The sequence below is a fragment of the Hippichthys cyanospilos genome, chromosome 18 (genome assembly GCF_059441005.1).
Source record: "Hippichthys cyanospilos isolate Australia breed blue-spotted pipefish chromosome 18, RoL_Hcya_1.0, whole genome shotgun sequence".
Lineage (NCBI taxonomy): Eukaryota > Metazoa > Chordata > Actinopteri > Syngnathiformes > Syngnathidae > Hippichthys > Hippichthys cyanospilos.
Window position 1 is genome coordinate 9,226,808 of NC_142386.1, and position 18,162 is coordinate 9,244,969.

The 18,162-nt window shown below is 38.2% G+C and overlaps 1 protein-coding gene across 4 annotated transcripts in view; it reads left to right on the forward strand.

The window, feature by feature from the left end:
• LOC148408872 (seizure protein 6 homolog) overlaps nt 1-18,162 on the forward strand; it is a 99,235-nt gene that overhangs the window by 40,155 nt on the left and 40,918 nt on the right. For all 4 annotated transcript variants that reach the window (XR_015868596.1, XR_015868597.1, XM_088441138.1 and 1 more), the window contains exons 2-3: nt 11,667-12,401; nt 12,818-12,939. Coding sequence is in view for 2 of the 4 variants with exons in the window: in XM_088441138.1 (XP_088297264.1) it covers nt 11,667-12,401; nt 12,818-12,939 (857 nt within the window). In the remaining 2 variants the exon portion in view is untranslated. The remainder of the gene's footprint in view (nt 1-11,666; nt 12,402-12,817; nt 12,940-18,162) is intronic.

Consider the following 18,162-nt stretch of genomic DNA (forward strand, 5'->3'; position numbering starts at 1 on the left):
GAAAAAAAGACAAAACATCAACAAGAGTATTTTAATGTCTTGGCGTTCATCTCCTCAATACGATTCGATGTAAAATAGTTGTTTACTTTTAGTCCGTCCCAGATGGCATCCAATTGGTCACCACAGGGATTTCACATCTGTGTAATGCATGTCCATAATGTAAAGTTGTTTGGCTGGCCCTTTGCCAGATTCTGAATTTGCTAGTATATCTTTTTTGTAAGTTAAAAACACATTTGCTGCTGTACGTGATTAAGCTCTATGCGCAATTTATTGTCCTCAAGAGCTGCAGCTGCAGTTTTCGGCATCAACTTGATATACACAAGCGACTCCAGAGGGACAAATAAATCAAAGGGCTTGTTTACACCAAAGGACAGAGCTTACGAAAATGCTACATTTTGCATTGAAAGCATTTGTCTTTTACTATGGAGCTTATTTAAAGATTTTGGATGCATACATTTTCTGTTCTTATTATTCTTATTCTTATTATTATTAATCATTCCATTTTTACATGCTTTTAATAAAGGTACAAACATTCAATCCCAGGTACTTGTGATGTTTGTTTACATTTTTTCCCAAGTGTTCGGTGAAATGAAGGTCTAAAAAAAACGCTGGCACTAAATAGATTGAGCACTAAAGTAACGGATTACTTTAGTCATCAATTTATTTTATTTCTAGTAAAAAGGAATTGATGAGTTTAGTCCTTAAGTAACTCAAGTAATTTGTTATTTCAGATACTTTTAATAATTAAATAAAGAAGCAATCCATTTCTTTTGTTCAATCAAGTACTAATGGAATCAATTACTTTATGTGCCCAAGTAATTGTAGTAGTACATTAGCACCTAAAATGATTACATTTAGTACTTCAGTACTGAAAGTAATCAATTACTAACCCTATTTGCATACTTAAAGTATACACTTTAGTACTTGATTACCTAGTAATCAATTTCTTTAGTAGTTAATCACTCACAATAATGGATTACCTTAGTATTTAGTTCATTGAATACCAGCCATTTTAGACCCTTCTTTAATCATATTTTTGGGGGAAAATATGTAAAATAAATAAATGAATACCTGGGAGTGAAGATTTGAATTTAAAAAAAAAAAAGTAAAAGCGAAGCAATATGTGTTTGAATGATTAAATATTAGTATGAATATTGTTGATTCTTCAAAACCATAAAAAACATTGGTGAGACTTAATGAATTTTAATGCAGAGTATAGTTTTTTTTTAGTTTTTTTATTTTTCTATAGCCACTGTTCCAGAAAAGGGGGCGAGCCGGGTTTCATCAATCAATGTATCTATCCACAAAAAGAATAGACTTGACTAGGCATGAGGAAAATACATGTTTTAATCAAGACCATGGTGCCTTCTCCGCTCTAAAAAAGCCATGTATGCTTCACGGTGCCACGGGGAGCACTGTCATATATCACTGTCAGCGTTATTATTTGTATCCCGGTGCCTCCCCATAGGCAGCTTGTGTTCTGGTTTACAGGGTTTATGTTTTCAAATTTGTGCACACGGGCACTCACCTGGGTCTGCTCTCTGACACCCCGCTGCCAAAACAAACAAAACCCATTTCAGGATTACTCACAGTCAGCATATATAAATCTCTGCCCTTCAATCCATCTCTATTTCATCACCCCATTATATCTCTTTTGGTTGTAGATTTAAAGCTGCTATTGTCATATAATGAGATGCCTTCTAAAAGGGCTGTGGTGTGTTAGTTCATTTGGATCAGGGTATAGGGCACACTTGGTTATAAAGTGCGCCGGGTTATTAGGCTGCACTGTGTTAGAACGCGCATCAGGTTTTAATGTGCATTACCGCACATTTAGGGAAATAAACCAATAGAGCAAGGCAAGCTTTGTTCAGCATTTGTATTTGCTAACTTTTAAAATGCCATACTACCAAAAGGTAAAAGTAAATAGGCAAGAATTTGAATGAAAAATGACAATCTGACATCCACAGTTATACAAGGGGAACCTAATTATGCGGCACATTTTCAATTTTTGAAATAAAAAAAAAACATTTTGAATGGGCCTTATAATGTCTTCAGCCCTTGACTCTAAGTTAAGCCTGCAGAAAAATGGCGGGTAGATTTCTCTTTCCACTTACTTTTGCCCGTACTCCATTTTTGACAAATGGGGATTTCAGTTATTTCACGGAGCAAAACCGTGAATGAGTTTGTTCGTGTGTCTTTTGCAGTTACATGAACAAGTTGAAGTCTTAGAATCATGCAAACAACACAATTTAGCATTTTCTACCATTGGAGCACTGCCCCCCAAAATAAGCACATTTTTAATAAACCGTAAATATTTCAAAGCATATGGTATTTTAAATGTATCACATGATAGTAATCCATTTTAAAGTTGTGAGTCCTGTTTCACCCTGAGCTCCCTCCTTAATTGACTCCAGCATGGCGTAAATGAGAAGAAAATGAAAAGATAAATTACAGTAATGGAAGGAAATGAACTGTGTAAGAGACATTTTCTCCCTTGTATTTCCTCAGATGCGCAGCATTGGTAAATTGAATTACAAGAATGATTCTTCTATGTGAGACGTGGGTTGCCAACACAAAGCAACATGATGTACTCTCATTAGTTCACTTGTGCTTGATAAAGATAAGCTAAATACGCGTGAACGAAATTGAATGGAATTGTAATCTTCCCAATTCAACATAATTCAAACCCACCTTGAATATTCCTCGCTATAGTATGCATGCAGAGTGGTCCATTTACATTGTTGCTGCGCGGTGTCTCTCATGCAAATAAGGCTGCCGCGAAGGTCTGTTTTCGTTCCGCTCCGGGTAAAGGTCAGGTCTTATGAGCTTCTATTAAGACGTAGTTTGTTTGGAGCCTGAAGGACGAAGCTCATTGAACCGGAACATAATAAATGACAGCGGAAAGTTATGGTTCCGCTCAATGAAGTCAGAGGGCAAAAGGAGAAAAAGAGTCCATTTTATTATGCTATTGAAAATTAATCAATATGATGCTTCCAAAATCAGATTATGCAAGGTCACCTGGGCCGAATCGACGAAATATCCCTTACTTAAATTTTACTGTATTTTTATTTCATTCTTTCAAGGCAAAATATATTTTATTCGACGCCATAAAACCTTTTTGGTGTTTATTGCTCACACATTTTTGACAGGCTACTCTTTCGACATGTTTTTGACCAATTTGCATCGTTCCAACTTCAACATATTCCAACAATTCACCCCTCATATGCTTAAGAATATCTCATTAAAAAATTAACGATTTTCCAAAATTTTAAAGTTTGTGAACTCAAAATTCTCACCCTATAGTAACATATATACCATTCATTTGACTACATTTGGCTACGTATTTATTGATGTTTTTTCAATTCGAAATTCTAAACGATTGGCACGTTCCAGTCACCTTAGGAATCATTTATTATGACAATTTTTTTGCGTACCAAATATGGCCAATCATTCAAACCAAAGAATGACATTTGTACTCTATAGTCACTCCTCCCTCAAGAATTCCCGATTGATTGAAACAAACAAACCACCATCTCTTGTTCAAAGCTTTTTTTTATTCTTCAAATACACAAAAATCACAACATTTTCCCAAACCCAAATTTACATTTGAAATCAATAGTTTTGAGAAGTTAATCAACAGGCGTTGTCTACTAATGACATTGTCATACACTTTGACTATAATTTGAACCTTTTGGCTGCTTGGAAATGAAAGTCGAGACATTAATGGGAGTATGTGTATGTGATTTTTTTTTTTTTTTTTTTTTTTTTTTTACGGTAAACTCAGCACTACACACTCCTCCTCCGGCTGTCTGTAGCTGACATTGCAATCTCTGGAGAAGTGCCACCCTCCATATAATTTTATTTTATAACTAGGCCTACAATTATATTTAAAACACACTGTTGGTCATTAACAGCATGTTCATTTGCAATTTTTTAAGATTTATAATAACAGTCTAAATCTTACATATTGTCACTTCAAGGAGGTTGATTATGTAGAAATCCCCCAATTTGATATCTGTCAAAAATGTGTATTTTCATCAATAACTCAAAACTAGTCTCCACGACATTCGCCTGCTTTTGTGAAAAGGCATCACATATAAACGTGTGCTTCAATGGGTTTTTATTCAGCCTTTCAGCATTTACTTGCAATTGCAAGGATATTGCAAGTGCAGGCCGCATTCACTAGATTTCCAAGAGAACTAGCTTGTTCTTCCAGCCGGCACTCACCTAATTGAATTTTGTACATTTTCTCCCCGACACTTTATTTATTTCCACTTCCGTGCACCTGTGACACCTAAAAGCCTAATTAAATTATCAATTCATTAAGTCGACTAATGGAATCATTTATCAGATTCAGCTCATTATGTCCTGTCGTCTTTCTTTATCGCCGTTAGTCCAAACAAACTCTACAGGTATGGAGTGCATGTCAAAATGAGGACATTTTCATTTCCTGATGTAAACCTCTACTGATGATCTGGAAGTCACGCCGGCAGTTTTGAAAGACGCGCATGTGAGCCCAATGGAGGCTGTCGATTGATTTGCTTGTCTAGGGGTTCGGTGTAAAAATAAGGAAATAAAGCCCCTGGATATAAAGGAGATTGATGTCAATCAGCAGCGCGCCTCAAGTGCAGCTTGTCCCATCTTATTAACGCGCTCTCCATGCACTGAGTGTTCTCTGATGACTCCATTGATATGCAACTGAAGAGAGAAGCTTGTCTCTTGCCATCTTACCGAGGAGTCCCTTGTGATTGCTCACTCTGTCGCTGCATTCGGCGAAGGCAGCCTGATAGATTGTCATGGATACGGAGATGTATGTGAACAAAGTCGCGGCTTGTTCCCCCCTGTTATAAGCCTATTTGCAATTAAGATACCTATTTTTTCTGGATAATTACAGCAATTGACACACACACACACACACAATCATGCACATTTATGTAAATGATGTTCATTTTTTTCTAGGATTAGTTGCAATCAAAAACAGTTTTCCACAAAACTTGTATTTGAGTGAAATCTAGGGATTCATGTAAAATGTTTGCCGGACAAAAATCAACCCCTCCGAATCTGAGACCATGGTCCTAAGTTGGAAAAAGATGGAGCTCCCTCTCCGAGTTGGGGATGAGGAGGTCCTGCCCCAAGTGGAGATCAGTTCAGGTATCTTGGGGTCTTGTTCACGAGTGAGGGTGAACGGGGAATCAACTGGCAGATCGGTGCAGCGCCTGTGGTTATGCGGACGCTGTACCAGTCTGTTGTGGTCAAAATACGTTCCTGCTCTCACCTATGGTCACGAGCTGTGGTCTGTGACCGAAATAACGAGATCTCGGATACAAGAGGCCAAAATTTGTTTCTTGCTCAGGGTGTCCGGGCTCTGCCTGAAAGAAGTGGGTGAGAAGCTTGGGCTTCTGGGAGGGGCTTAGCATTGAGCCGCTGCTCCTCCGTGTTGAGAGGGTCCAGTTGAGGTGGTTCGGGTTCGAATGACTCCTGGTGAGGTGTTCAGGGGGAAGGAGGGACTATGTCTCTCGGCTGGCCTGGTCTCTTGAGGGTCTTGTTCAAAGCAATTTAAAATGTTTAAAACTCCAGCATAAACTTCAACAAATAGAATGCCACTGCACCACCTGGTGTCATGTATGTGCAATTACACGCACAGGAATGGCAGTGCCTTTTTTGACATCACATCTGGCTCTGACACAGTATTTGAAAAGGACTGTCTCAAAGTAATGCCATACACCAACAGAGAATAATACAATAAAATAATTCCGGACAGTCCAGGATGAGTTCCCTCTTTCTCAGCTCAAACCAACGAATATGCCGTTCCCCTTTAAAAACTCACTCGCTACTCATTTTAGATTGTCCTTCTTAAATTCTTGAAAATAATTATTGAAATTAAACACAGAAAGAACATATGATGAATATAAACAAGGCATCCACACACTTTCCAGAATCTTTCAGGATAAAGCAAAATGTAACACTCTCAAATTGATTTTATTTGTTTGTCTCGACAGACATGGTGATACTAGTAATGGTGGAGTAGGGTTAAACACGACTACTTAAGTTTGTTTAGGAGGAGATATGATTTTTCTTGCCTAACATAATAATTGTTTCAATTATTTTAGTTTAGTTTTCATTGGTTTTAATTAGTGAATTGAACATTTACTTTGGATATTTGGTCAAGTCCCATTTGAAAGAAATCATAGCTCATCAAATCAGCACACATCACAAAGACTCCACGAGCTTTTACATTTCCTGAGCATCAAACCTTCATTCCTCTCACACCTTTTAAAACCTGCAATCTACCCGCGAGACCCACTAAAAGTAAAAATACGTTCTAAACAAGAAGCTTCATTTCACTACCTAAATTTCCCCATGGAGAGTAAATGACTTCTTTGTGTATTTGTGCCAGTAGTCTGAGTAGGAACACTCAGACTAACCAGTAGGATAACAGTAATCTCATTCTGTCATGGCAGTCACCACCTTTAATTTATGAATACGCTCTAATTAACAAGCCTCCGTGTCATGTGACTTATGCAGTTACACACATAACCTCTTAAGTGTTTCAGCTCGGGGATCTACTTTTAGCCACAGCAGCTCAACTGCAGTAAATGAGAACATGGCTGTGAGTTTACATCATCCTCAATATCTTCTGCATGTATGCAGACCTTCACTGGCGTCACATTCTGGAACGCCAGTAGTTAAAAACATGCATTTTTCATCTAAGTTACCCAAAAGAAAACATCAATCAGCTCTTTGGGGGTTTTAGTCATTGATCAGCGGATCGTTAAATATGATGGCGATACGCCCATCTTGTGAAGCTGACAGAGCCCATGAAGATCACCTTGTTTCGACACTCCAATGCTTAAACCAGCATATTACAGTACATCTGCACTTGATTGGAGTCCTTCAAGCGCGATGAATTTAAATTGGCTGGCAATAGAGTGAGATGTTCCATCTATGGATTGAACTGGGAGACGGAGAGATCTCTGCTTTTGGATCAAGAGTCAGCCTCAGTAGTCTTTGCCAAAAGTTGTAATTGGAAAAGAAATCAGTTTTGCATTTGAAAACAAGGCAAATAGTTTGTATTCAAATATACTTTTGTGACAAGATACCGGGATTACAAGGAGTGTCAGATGAACAGATTAATTGCGATCAATTAATTACAGTAATAGTAATAGAAGTGTTTTGTTTTGTTTTTTAAACTAAGTTTTCATGTCTAACTTCATGCGTACTATATGCTGCTTAGATCCGTTTTATGCATCAAGCTTCATGCGCTTGAGTTGTTTAAAAACAAAGGTCACACCCTGAAGTTGACACTGATTGGCTGTCATTGTGCCTGATATAACTTGAGCGGCTCTTGTGGGTGGCCGGCCTAGTTCAGGAGTAGAAAATATGTGAGAAAATGGAGAACGGGAGAGTTGTCAAGACAAAGAATGGTACATTTAACTTAAAAAAAAGGTAGAGTGCTTGTTGACTTCGGAAGCAGCTCAAGTTTAGCGTACCACATCAATGCAAAGCACCAGTTGCAGTTGCAGCCACAGCTAACGATAGCACAAAGACGCAAATGTTGCGAGCCTTAGCAAAGCTATTTGAAAAACTAAACTTGTGAACACCCTGTTTGAGCAAGTGTACGAGGAACAGGCTGGACAAGGTTTTATTTTAATGTTATTTTATAATTTTTTGGCAATTGGGAAAAAAAAAAGAATACAGCACCATTTCTACTTATGTTTGAAAGTTGAAACCAGCAAAAGGTAAATACTAAAACTATAAACAGTTACATAAAAATAAATGGCCGAAGCCGCTTTCTTGTTATTACAATCAATGTTGAAATCCGCCAAAAAACACAATGTATCTAAAAGAAAAAAAAAAAAAAACTGACGGTTTTACTGAAAGATATTTAGGTCAGGTTAAAAAGAGATTAATTAGGTCAATTAATCACTGATTTTAAATAAATAATGTTTTTTTTCTTGACCCCATTATTCACAATACATCATCAAGATTAAGTTCAGTAACAGTAACAGAAGGTGAATTAATATGAACAATAAACAGTCAATGAGAGCAATAAATAAAGAAATAATAAAGGATCAAGAAGCACCATTGATCATATTCAAAGGAAGTTTGAAGTAATTTATTTTAGTTTTTGTTCAATATATATGTGTTATAAATGTAAATTCATTAATAGCTTAATTTCATTAATAGCTGTGGTTGAATGAGGCCCATTATTGTGTTGCAGTAAAAATATGCATCGACGTAATCAATTCCAACATCACTGATCACGGAAAACATCCAGCATTTTTTACGGCTATGATACTAAAACTGTCAATCAAAAACTTGTTATTTCATTCTTTAGGTGTTATATCCTCCTGGGACCAATTCTTGGCAAGAAAATATTTCAGATTTGCCCATTAGTTATATTCACTGACACCTTCCATTTTTACAAGCATCCAACCTGCAAGCTGTGCAATCTTTGCAAGTTTCTTCTGCTTGATTTTTGTCTCAGTTGCATAAATAAGTATCTGCTTCACTTTTGTCTTTTTTCAATGCAGTTACAGTTGTGTATTACTTAGTCTAAACAGTGGCTTATAGTGATCATTTTTACTCATTTACATAACACAAGTACCAAAAAATAACAAGATTTCAACTTTTACTGAGTCAAACTTCTACTGCAAGCATCCAATTAGGGTTGAGAGAACATTGTAGTAGCTCAGTAATCACCGCAGCGGGGTCTCCAACCTGTACACATTGACTTTGTATTGATCTTTGTATGAGAAACTCTGCTTTAACCTAGTTCCCTACTCCATCTTTCTACACCACTCGATATTCTGACTGCTGGGAGCTAGCTGGATGGTCAAAAGCTTGAGACGGAGATTTCGACTCAAAGGGGAGCCAAAGATAAGGAGGACAATAAAGATAATGGCAATTCTATAGTCGGTCTGGATTTTGCCATACTTTGCATGAGGCGATTCTTATTTTGTATAGAGTATTGGTCACATTACACGGAACGGATATTGATAAATTCTATATTTTATTCCCTTTAAAATGATATAAAGTACATAAAGGCTTTTTGCTTGTATACATTAGTTTTTACATCATATAGAACACTTAAATTCTTATGGGTGTGATGTGTTTTCACACAATCAGGCTTATGTCTCAGAAAATTAAAATGAATATATTGATACACTGTAATTCTACGCGTAATTTCCTTTCAAATGATATATGGAATAATGTTACATGGAAGTAGCACAAAAATTAACAAGATTACACCAATGTGAATGTTGCCAAATTGAAATTATAGCGACTACATTTACTACTTTATTTTCATAGATTTCAATTACAATTTGAAACTCTTGGCTGCTGGGAAATGAATACACACTCACACCTACACACACATATTTATATATATTTTAATTGAGACTGTGCTTTAAATTCCAGTGCACCTTATGGTCCACGTAAATTTGTACATCATTGTTTTAAGTAGTCTTTTATACTTTTGGCGAGCCTTAGTTGAGCAAACGTTTTCTCTCCAGCACAATGATTAAAACGAGGACTCATTGTTAAGCAACCATGTCAATTCATTCTGGATGACTCAGTTCTATTTCAAAAGCCAAATCAAACACAATGATAAACACAAACAAGCTAGCTCTCAGGAAGCAAAATGTTTCTACTGTAACATTACCGTGCTCATGTTAAAGTTTGTGTCAGACATGGGAGCTTCTCCGCTGGTCCATTTTGTATTAGCTAAGCCATGTGTCCCATATGACATTTTAATGCGGGGTTTATTTTTCAAGCCTTTGGAAGATCAATAATGCGCCAGTCCTATTTCCAGAGCAAATGTTTGCTTGCTTGGTTGCAGACTGAATCCAGCATCTATTTCCCATGCTGAGAAAGCAAAGGCAATCTCAATGCAACCATGCATAAAAAACTGCAGATTGTAAACTGACCTCCAGACTTGTTTGTTGTGTTTTCACACAAAGACATACAGCAATTCCCAGGGCTTCACTTTAAGCATATTGTTATTTGCTCTTTCTTTTAGCAGAAGTAGATTGAAATCCTGCCACGATAATATGCGGCGTGGAATGAATGACAAGCAATTTTTACACCCATTTAAACTTTTTAATATCTGGGTAATTATTGGTTTGTTCCTGTCAAAGATTCTGAATGCATGAATATTTTCAGGGTTTGGCAACTCCAAAATCCATTTGTCAGAACTCCTCAGACAAACAGTGTGAGGGGAAATAGACACTAGTGAACACACAATTTAATTATGTGACATGAGCTGCCACTTAACTGTTTGTGATTACATTGTACGCAGATTTCAGCTGTCACCTTAACAGATGTAGGTCAAATGTGCAAGTATAATCCTGTCAGGCATTGTGTTGTTTACTTCGCCTGCGAAATGGCTCCCTTTATTTGTCAAAGTGTTTTAATTAAACTTTAATTGGCTGCATTGTTTAAGAGGCTTGTGAAAATTTAAAATACTGAAAAATGCATTTACTAAAGGTCTTCACATCACTCTACACCTTCAAGCCTAAAACATTCATACTTATGGCGTTCTGATTCTTTATTATTTTTATTCTCAATTGTTTTTGGCCCGATCCCTCAACTTAAACAATATATACATATTCAAACCCAATTCTCATACATAGGCAGATTTAAACCATTCCAACATATTCAGCTCATTCCATTTTGTTCACTCTCATTTAATGTAGTTCCAAACACTTCACTCAGCCTTCCTTCCGACCTTCATGAGAAGTTTCTCCAGAAAATGTATTCTCTAGTTAAATAGAAAAATCGCCAGTTTGATGAAAAAATGTCAGCACACTTCAATTCTATGACGAAAACATACTTTGACTTGGCACCACATCACACACCTGAACATTGCGCTTAGAATTAGAAGACAATAAACACTTGATAACAAGACAAAAGTGACAACTACATCATTTTTTTCTAACTCACCAGTGATAATTCAAATTCTTTCTTCAACACCACTCACAATTGTGATGCATTGGAAAACTTAAAAAACTGACTTTTTTCACCAGGCTAAATATCTTAACTGAGGCATGCAGCGATAAAGTTACCGAAAAGCAAAGATATTATCTTCTCATCCCTTCGCCCAGTTGTATGGCAACCAAAAGGCTGTTTGAATATCAAACTAGTTGACAGCCATGCGTCACATCATGAGACAACGGAAAAGGAGTGGGAGGAAGTCAAAATGTGCCTTTTCTTCCACCAGACAAAGCTTGTCTTCTTATAATACACAAGCTATGACATAAAGGAAGAGTAAAAATAATGTCCTCCGCTGTGTTCCTTTGTTTACTGTGTCACGTCCCACTTGATTCATGGCTTGGTTACACTGTAGCGCTGCTATGATGTCGATGTGCTTGGATAACTAACACAGCTTTCGCCAACCTTCACACACACATACAGGAAAAACATAAAGATGAGCGATTGTTTCAAGTTGTATTGCAGTAAGCTGATTTGTATGTGATGTGATTTCGCAAACGCAGGCTTATATCACAGAGTTTCAGTTTGAGTTATTGATGAAAATATACATTTTTTGACAGTGATTACCATATTTTCATTTCTGGAGACGAAAGCCTGATTTTGAAAAACACATCACAAATCTCAAAACAAGTTTCATACTTTTTAGAAACGATTGGTATTGTCTTTACTTTCAGGTCCAAATGAGAGTGGCGGCACCAGAGAGGGGACTCTAGATTTGAACCGGGGTCACGTCACATACCCAACGGAAGACACAGAGAGCGAGGTTCACTGGGTCACCACCGCGTTGCCGATGAACAGCCCAGATCACCGGCCTGTCCTTAAAGAACTGATGCTTCATGAGCACCTTCTGTTGCGGGACTTTGAAGGAGACCAGCATTTTTTCAGGAGCGATGGCTCAATGGCGGCAGCGTATCCCACCAGACCAGGCTCAGATGTAGTGCACCCCATCACTCAAGTGGTTCCCCACGAGGATGCGCCAGCCTTCTCAGACATCGCCTCTACTGTAACTGCAGCTGCCACCTCACCACTTACCACATTCTCCCCGACAACACCCAGACCTCTGAGGCCTTTCCTTCAAAAGTCTTCTGAAGAAAATAAAGAAGTAGTAAACAAGATCGAGGCTAACACACACTCCCTTACAACCCAAGTGACACAAAATAATGACAAGACCCCAGCTGCTTCCTCAGTGCAGCAAGATCAACCACAGCCTTGGAGGTCTTTTTCTGCCCAAGCGAATCTTCCACTCTCTACAATGAGGATGGAGAAAGGGCAAGCAAGGGAGACATCACCAAAAGACAAAAACAGTCCCAATCATTTCTCCCCAACACTAACCTCATCAACCAGAACTGAGAGCGCCACCACGTCAACCTCCGTGATCACGACAACCATCACCACGGTGCAAACATCTGGTGAGTAACGTTCTTAATTCCTTCAACTCCTAATTCTATAGATTAGTTGGAGGAAAGCAGGAGGGTGTTCAAATTACTGTGAAATAAGCATCAGCCACGTCACAATAACCTCAACCCCAGAGGAAATCCATAGTTTGCAGTACCTCCCTGTTAGGATTTGACTCAAGTATCTCCAAGGAGAAGAAAATTAAGCGACAGATTTGAGCATCCTTTCAACACAGCACAGGAGAAAAAACAGAGTTGCTCATGTGTCAAAGACAATCTGATTTGTCCTGACTGCCCATGCTGTAGCTGGAGAACCAATCCACAGAGATAGTTTGAGGGGTAGATGGCCGCAGAGACACAGGTGGGCTGTCAGTAAGAGTCAGTGGAGTGAAGGAAAAGGGAATCACATGTCTTTTTGCTGTCTCTGGCAGAGCCGTGCGCCCTAAATTTCACTGACCCTGAGGGCAACATTGAAATCCTTCAGAAGCTTGACACGGCGATGGAGTGCAACTACTTGATTACCGTCTACCTGGGGTATGGCATCGAGGTTCAGGTCAGTGCTCAAGACCCTGTGTCATTCTTGTGGCTACCCGAAACAATACCAAGCTTTTAATGAAGTGATTGACTTGTGTAAACATCATTTGGCCTCCCTAAAGCAGGCCTTGGCTGCAACTCATGACTTCAAACAGAACCAAAATGATGGGACCAAATCGAGTGCTTCTCTAAAATTATTAAAGCAGGTTTTACCCCGATTGTTTTGTCAATCTGTCGATAACTATCAAGCAATAACATATACCCAATTTCCTAACACCATGAGTGACTAGGTGCCAGGCAATACCCACACTGAATTATCACCCTTGCATGTATATGTGGACACAGGTAAACAGCAAGCCAAACTCAATTTAAAATAAATACAGTTGTCAGGAAGTAGCATGTAAGCTACTAGCGTCCAAGCTCCAAGTGCTTTATTCAGAGGAACTATCATATCCAATATAAATAAATGAATCTAAAGAAAATAAACAAACATGCACTAATAGGTGACTGCCTAATTTGCAGTACATGTGCATATTATTTACAAATGAATAATGGCTTAGTAGCTATAAATGTATACTGTGCAAATTAATTCAACTACGACTCTTTCCAAGGCCATTTCTAAACATGAAAAATAAGCAAAATGTAAAGTCTACAAAATTCACCATTTGTTTAAACTTGTCACACTGCAGAACCTAAATCTGCGAACATTCTGAATACTTAAAATGCTTTCGAGCGTGGCAGGCAGAATGTATTTGTATGACTGAGCTATTAAAACTGCAGCCACTTGTAGTGCGTCTTGCAGAATAAAAGGCAGCGCATGAATAAAATGCACCTTACAACACAAATGACAAAACACACATGATATCGTTTTTGCCGTTTATTTATAATCAGCGGTGAAAAACGGTAGGTTTACAAAATTCTCCTATTTCTTCCAGTGGACTCTCAAACTGTTGATCCCTTACCTAAAATGGAGCATTGCTGTCATCGACTGGTGTATTAGTAAAGTTATAGACATTTACTGTGGAGCAGAATCATATACTCCCACACACATTTCATTTGTTAATTCCACTTCACTCATTTCACTCACTCTACTGGTAGTGAAGGCATTAAGTGTATTGAGTCATTAGAATTTGTTCATTTTACAATAATTGTTTAAAAGATTCATTCACTGACTCTTTTGTCATTCCCATACAATATGTTCACAAACTGATTTGTTCGTAAGACTTAAATGGATCACTGAGAATAGCTGTACAGACACTGACACCTTCACTATTGGTATTGTAGACTTTGAATTGGAAATGAAGTATGTCCCCCCACCGATTTGGCAAATGGATCAGTGAGTACCAGAAAGGCAATGCTCACAGGAAATGAAGTACCGTCACTTACCGAGGTATTTGCAAACGGGAATTTACGTACATTCACTCATTGACGCGTTCGTAAACCTGAGAACAGGAAATGCAGTACAGTACCTTTGTTAACAGGAAATGAAGTACGATCACGCACTGATTCATTGCGAACAGGAAATGACATACGTTCTCAACTGGCTGGTTAGTAACAGCAAATTACGTCCATTTACCATTACGTACATAACTCGTTCTGAAACCTCCCTACCTTCACTCACTGAGATATTTGCTCACGGTAATTCACGTACATTACCTCATTGACACCTTCGTACACCTGAGAACAGGGAATGCAATACAGTACCTTCGCTAATCGGAAATGAACTATGTTTACTCGCTGATTCATTTGCAAACAGGAAACGACATACGTTCTCTGAATGGATGGTTAGTGAAGAGCAAATTACGTACAGAACTCGTTCTGGAACCTTACTACTTCCTAACTTAGAAAAGAACAAATCACTTCGGCAAGTGAGCCATTCACCCAGACCCAAATAAACCTCACAACAAAGCATGGCCTTACATAAGACTCCTACTGCGGAAGACAATCCAATCTAATTATTTTAGCTATCACTTTGCCACTGCAAGTGACCCCTTTTATTGACAGGTGGGCTGATATTGTTGCACATTATAAATTGTGGCTGCTATAGCTCATAATGCGCTTAATAAGCGGTAATGTTTGTTATATAAAACACTCTCAAGTGAAACAAGGGTCCACGGGTTAATCCAGTAAAGAGCTATGACATATTTGCTGTTAGCTTTTGAATATTTTCCGGTCTTGTGTGGGTTGATGGAGATAGACAGGCAGAAAATTGCTCTAGTGTGTAGGAGGACAGGGACAGTCTCAGGTTGAACGTTTGCATGGAAAGTCTTTTTATAAAAGGTTAAAGGAATTAATTTTCTGTGTTTACGGGAGTGTGTGTTGCCTGGCATTTGCAATTCCTCAAAAAGCTAATTTACCACAGGAGACTTTAAACTATATGTGAGCTTTGTTTCCCTGCCTCTGGAGAGCCAAGATAAGTCTTGACTGAGTATACTCTTTCTGAAGAGAGTATTTTTCCAAGAACCACAGAGACTCTTACCTGCACATATCCACACAGGCATACCTGAGCAAAGACTTGACAACATTTGATGTCATAGCTGTGAGCCCTCATAGATTTTTCAGCACATTTGACAAAATATTCATTGGGTACTTTGAAGTAGCAACGCAAGAAAGGAAGTTTCCGTCCACCATACTGATGAGCTGATTAGGAAGGCTGAACTTTATAGACAAGTGCGTGACACAAGTGATGAAAGTGGAGCTATGGTCTCCATTTTTTTTCAAATCAGACACTGAAGGCAAGCATGTGTTGCACCTACTCATCAGCAGTCATCTCCTTCTGCCCGGAGGCCATCCAAGTCTCTTGGTATACGTGTGGCAGTCTCGCATTTCTAATTTTCTAGTCATTGTTCTTTAGTTTTAGAAGGAAATCTTAGAGTGATTTGCTATCTGTATTATTTTCACAACCGCGTAATTATTGCTGCGATTTCAAGTAAGACATTGAGGTACTGTGCTTTATTTCATAAAATGGATTTCACCCAACTTCCCCCCTCACACACACACACAAATTGATCTATTAGGCACCTCAATTTAAATGCCCTTAACTCTCATTTCAAGAGTTCCACTTTTCATCATGTTGTGCGAAGTCATTTTGGTGATACTAATCTCTCTTTAATCACAGTATCCAATGAGAAAAGAGCAATGCCATGAACTGTCGACGGAGCGGATAAATTGATTGCTTCCACCTTCCTGATGAGTTTATTTGCCATTTTCCCTCAACTATCTCTGGAGGTCTCCGACACCTCCCACACATTTCTGTGGGCACAATCTGCACAACTCAGGAGACATACAATCATCACATCCGCGGGCGCCAGGCGATGCGACTCCAAATAAATCTGCTTACTAGTTGGATTGGGCAACATTTTACTGTAGCAAAAATAGAATCATGGTGTATTAGTGGAGAAGCAGCTTGGTCCAAAAAGGTGTTTTTGGCATTTCGCCACCGGTAGGAAGGGCAGTCATCAGTAAAACTGCATGATACAAGAGCGAAAGAGAAAATTACGCGAGCGATTAAATGAGCAAATTTGAAGGGCACATTTTTTTTTTCCATTTCAATTTATGTTCCTCATTTACTACTCTGCTGATTATTACAATGACTACCAATATGTGGAACCGTAAACTTTCAAATATAAGTAGTCTTGATTATTTTAACGTATTTATTTTCTCTGACACTTGCAGGGAATCGATAAATCAAGACAATTTTCAATCAGCTCCCCGATTTGGATCTGTGCTCCCACAGCTCACAGCATTTAATGAATTCTCCCATCTGTTCCTCTGACCACTTTATGATTATTTTGCAGCATAAAATGGAGGCTGATCTTATGTTAACTAGAAGAGTAATCAACCAATAGTCTGGAAAACAAAAATATAAAACATCCATTTTGACCATTATTGCGCATTATGATAAAGACGACACGTTGAAATACAAGCTAGCTCCTGTCATTTTTATTAAGAAATTGAACTTATTTTGAATTGAAATAAGTTTATGCCAAAAATGTTTTGTTGGATTTAATTCTATTTTCAATACTACTTCTTCTTTTGGGATGGAATTACAGCAATACATTTATTTAGGTATTACATGGAAGATGGCTTGCAAAAGCATACAACTTAAGGGTATACAGTTTTCAACCATTTTGGGTTTGAAGGAAAACCCAGTTCTAGGGCTCCGGACATTTATCTACAGTGTAGATTTTTGAGCATCCATCAAGTAAAAGTAGGAATTGTCCTGAGATAGAAAAATGAAAATATTGATGATAATTATCTAACAAGTGAACCCTCTCATGTCTACAAATACAATATCTCTTTTGCTGAGATATTGTCAGAGTTGACAATAAGAGAGACTAAAGAAAAGTATACAACCTAGGTCAAATGTGTTTTTTTCAATGGAAGAGAAATATTGTAACTAGTTTAGTTGTTTATTTGCATATTCAGAAACATAATAAGACACAGGCTGCTTCAAAGTAGATGGAGGTCCGCAAATGGCCTCCATGTCATTGTTTGGACACCCCTGGTCTAAAAGAACAGTTTACATGGATGTGTATCTGTATTTGCTATAGCTACAGCATCTGGTAAATAAAGCTAATAAGGAAAATGGCTGGTCTTATGACAGATCTTTGAGGTACACCTGTAATAGTTAATCTTATAATGACTTCAAAGATTGATAAACATCAAAAGGAACGAGACTGATAGTACTGGGAATTTTTTTAAATGACATGTCCATCAAGCGTCATGTGCTTTTAACAAACTTAAGATCAAAATCATTCATTTGCATCCTCCAAATGTCCCTGCTTTTCTGCGGTGCATTTCTTCTGAAATACACTTTTAAAGGACAGATGGAGGTTTACAAGAGTGTGAAAGTAGTATTAAATTCCTTCAAATCTGTTTTGGAGCTCATCTAATTTGACCAGCAGTCCTGTCGATAAGCTGGTTGTCAGCTTTTTGTTGCACATCTGTTCCAATTCGATATCCCCCCGCTCGCTTCCAGTCTTTTCCTTTCCCGGTCTCGAAGTCCTTACATTTCTGTGCGCATGCTGTCCTCGCAGGTCAGTTTCATGGAAGTCTGCATTCTCGGGGAAAAGAGGAATGAATTCTGTGGGGGCTCAGAGAGTTTGATACATTTAAGGGGTTAGGAGCCCAGACGGGCAATTTCTCCCACTGCCACAAAGCATGATTGGAGGAGTGTTTCCATTTTCTGACAGGCTTAAGGCAGCAGCATTCAAGAAGATGGTGGGGATAGATTTTGTGT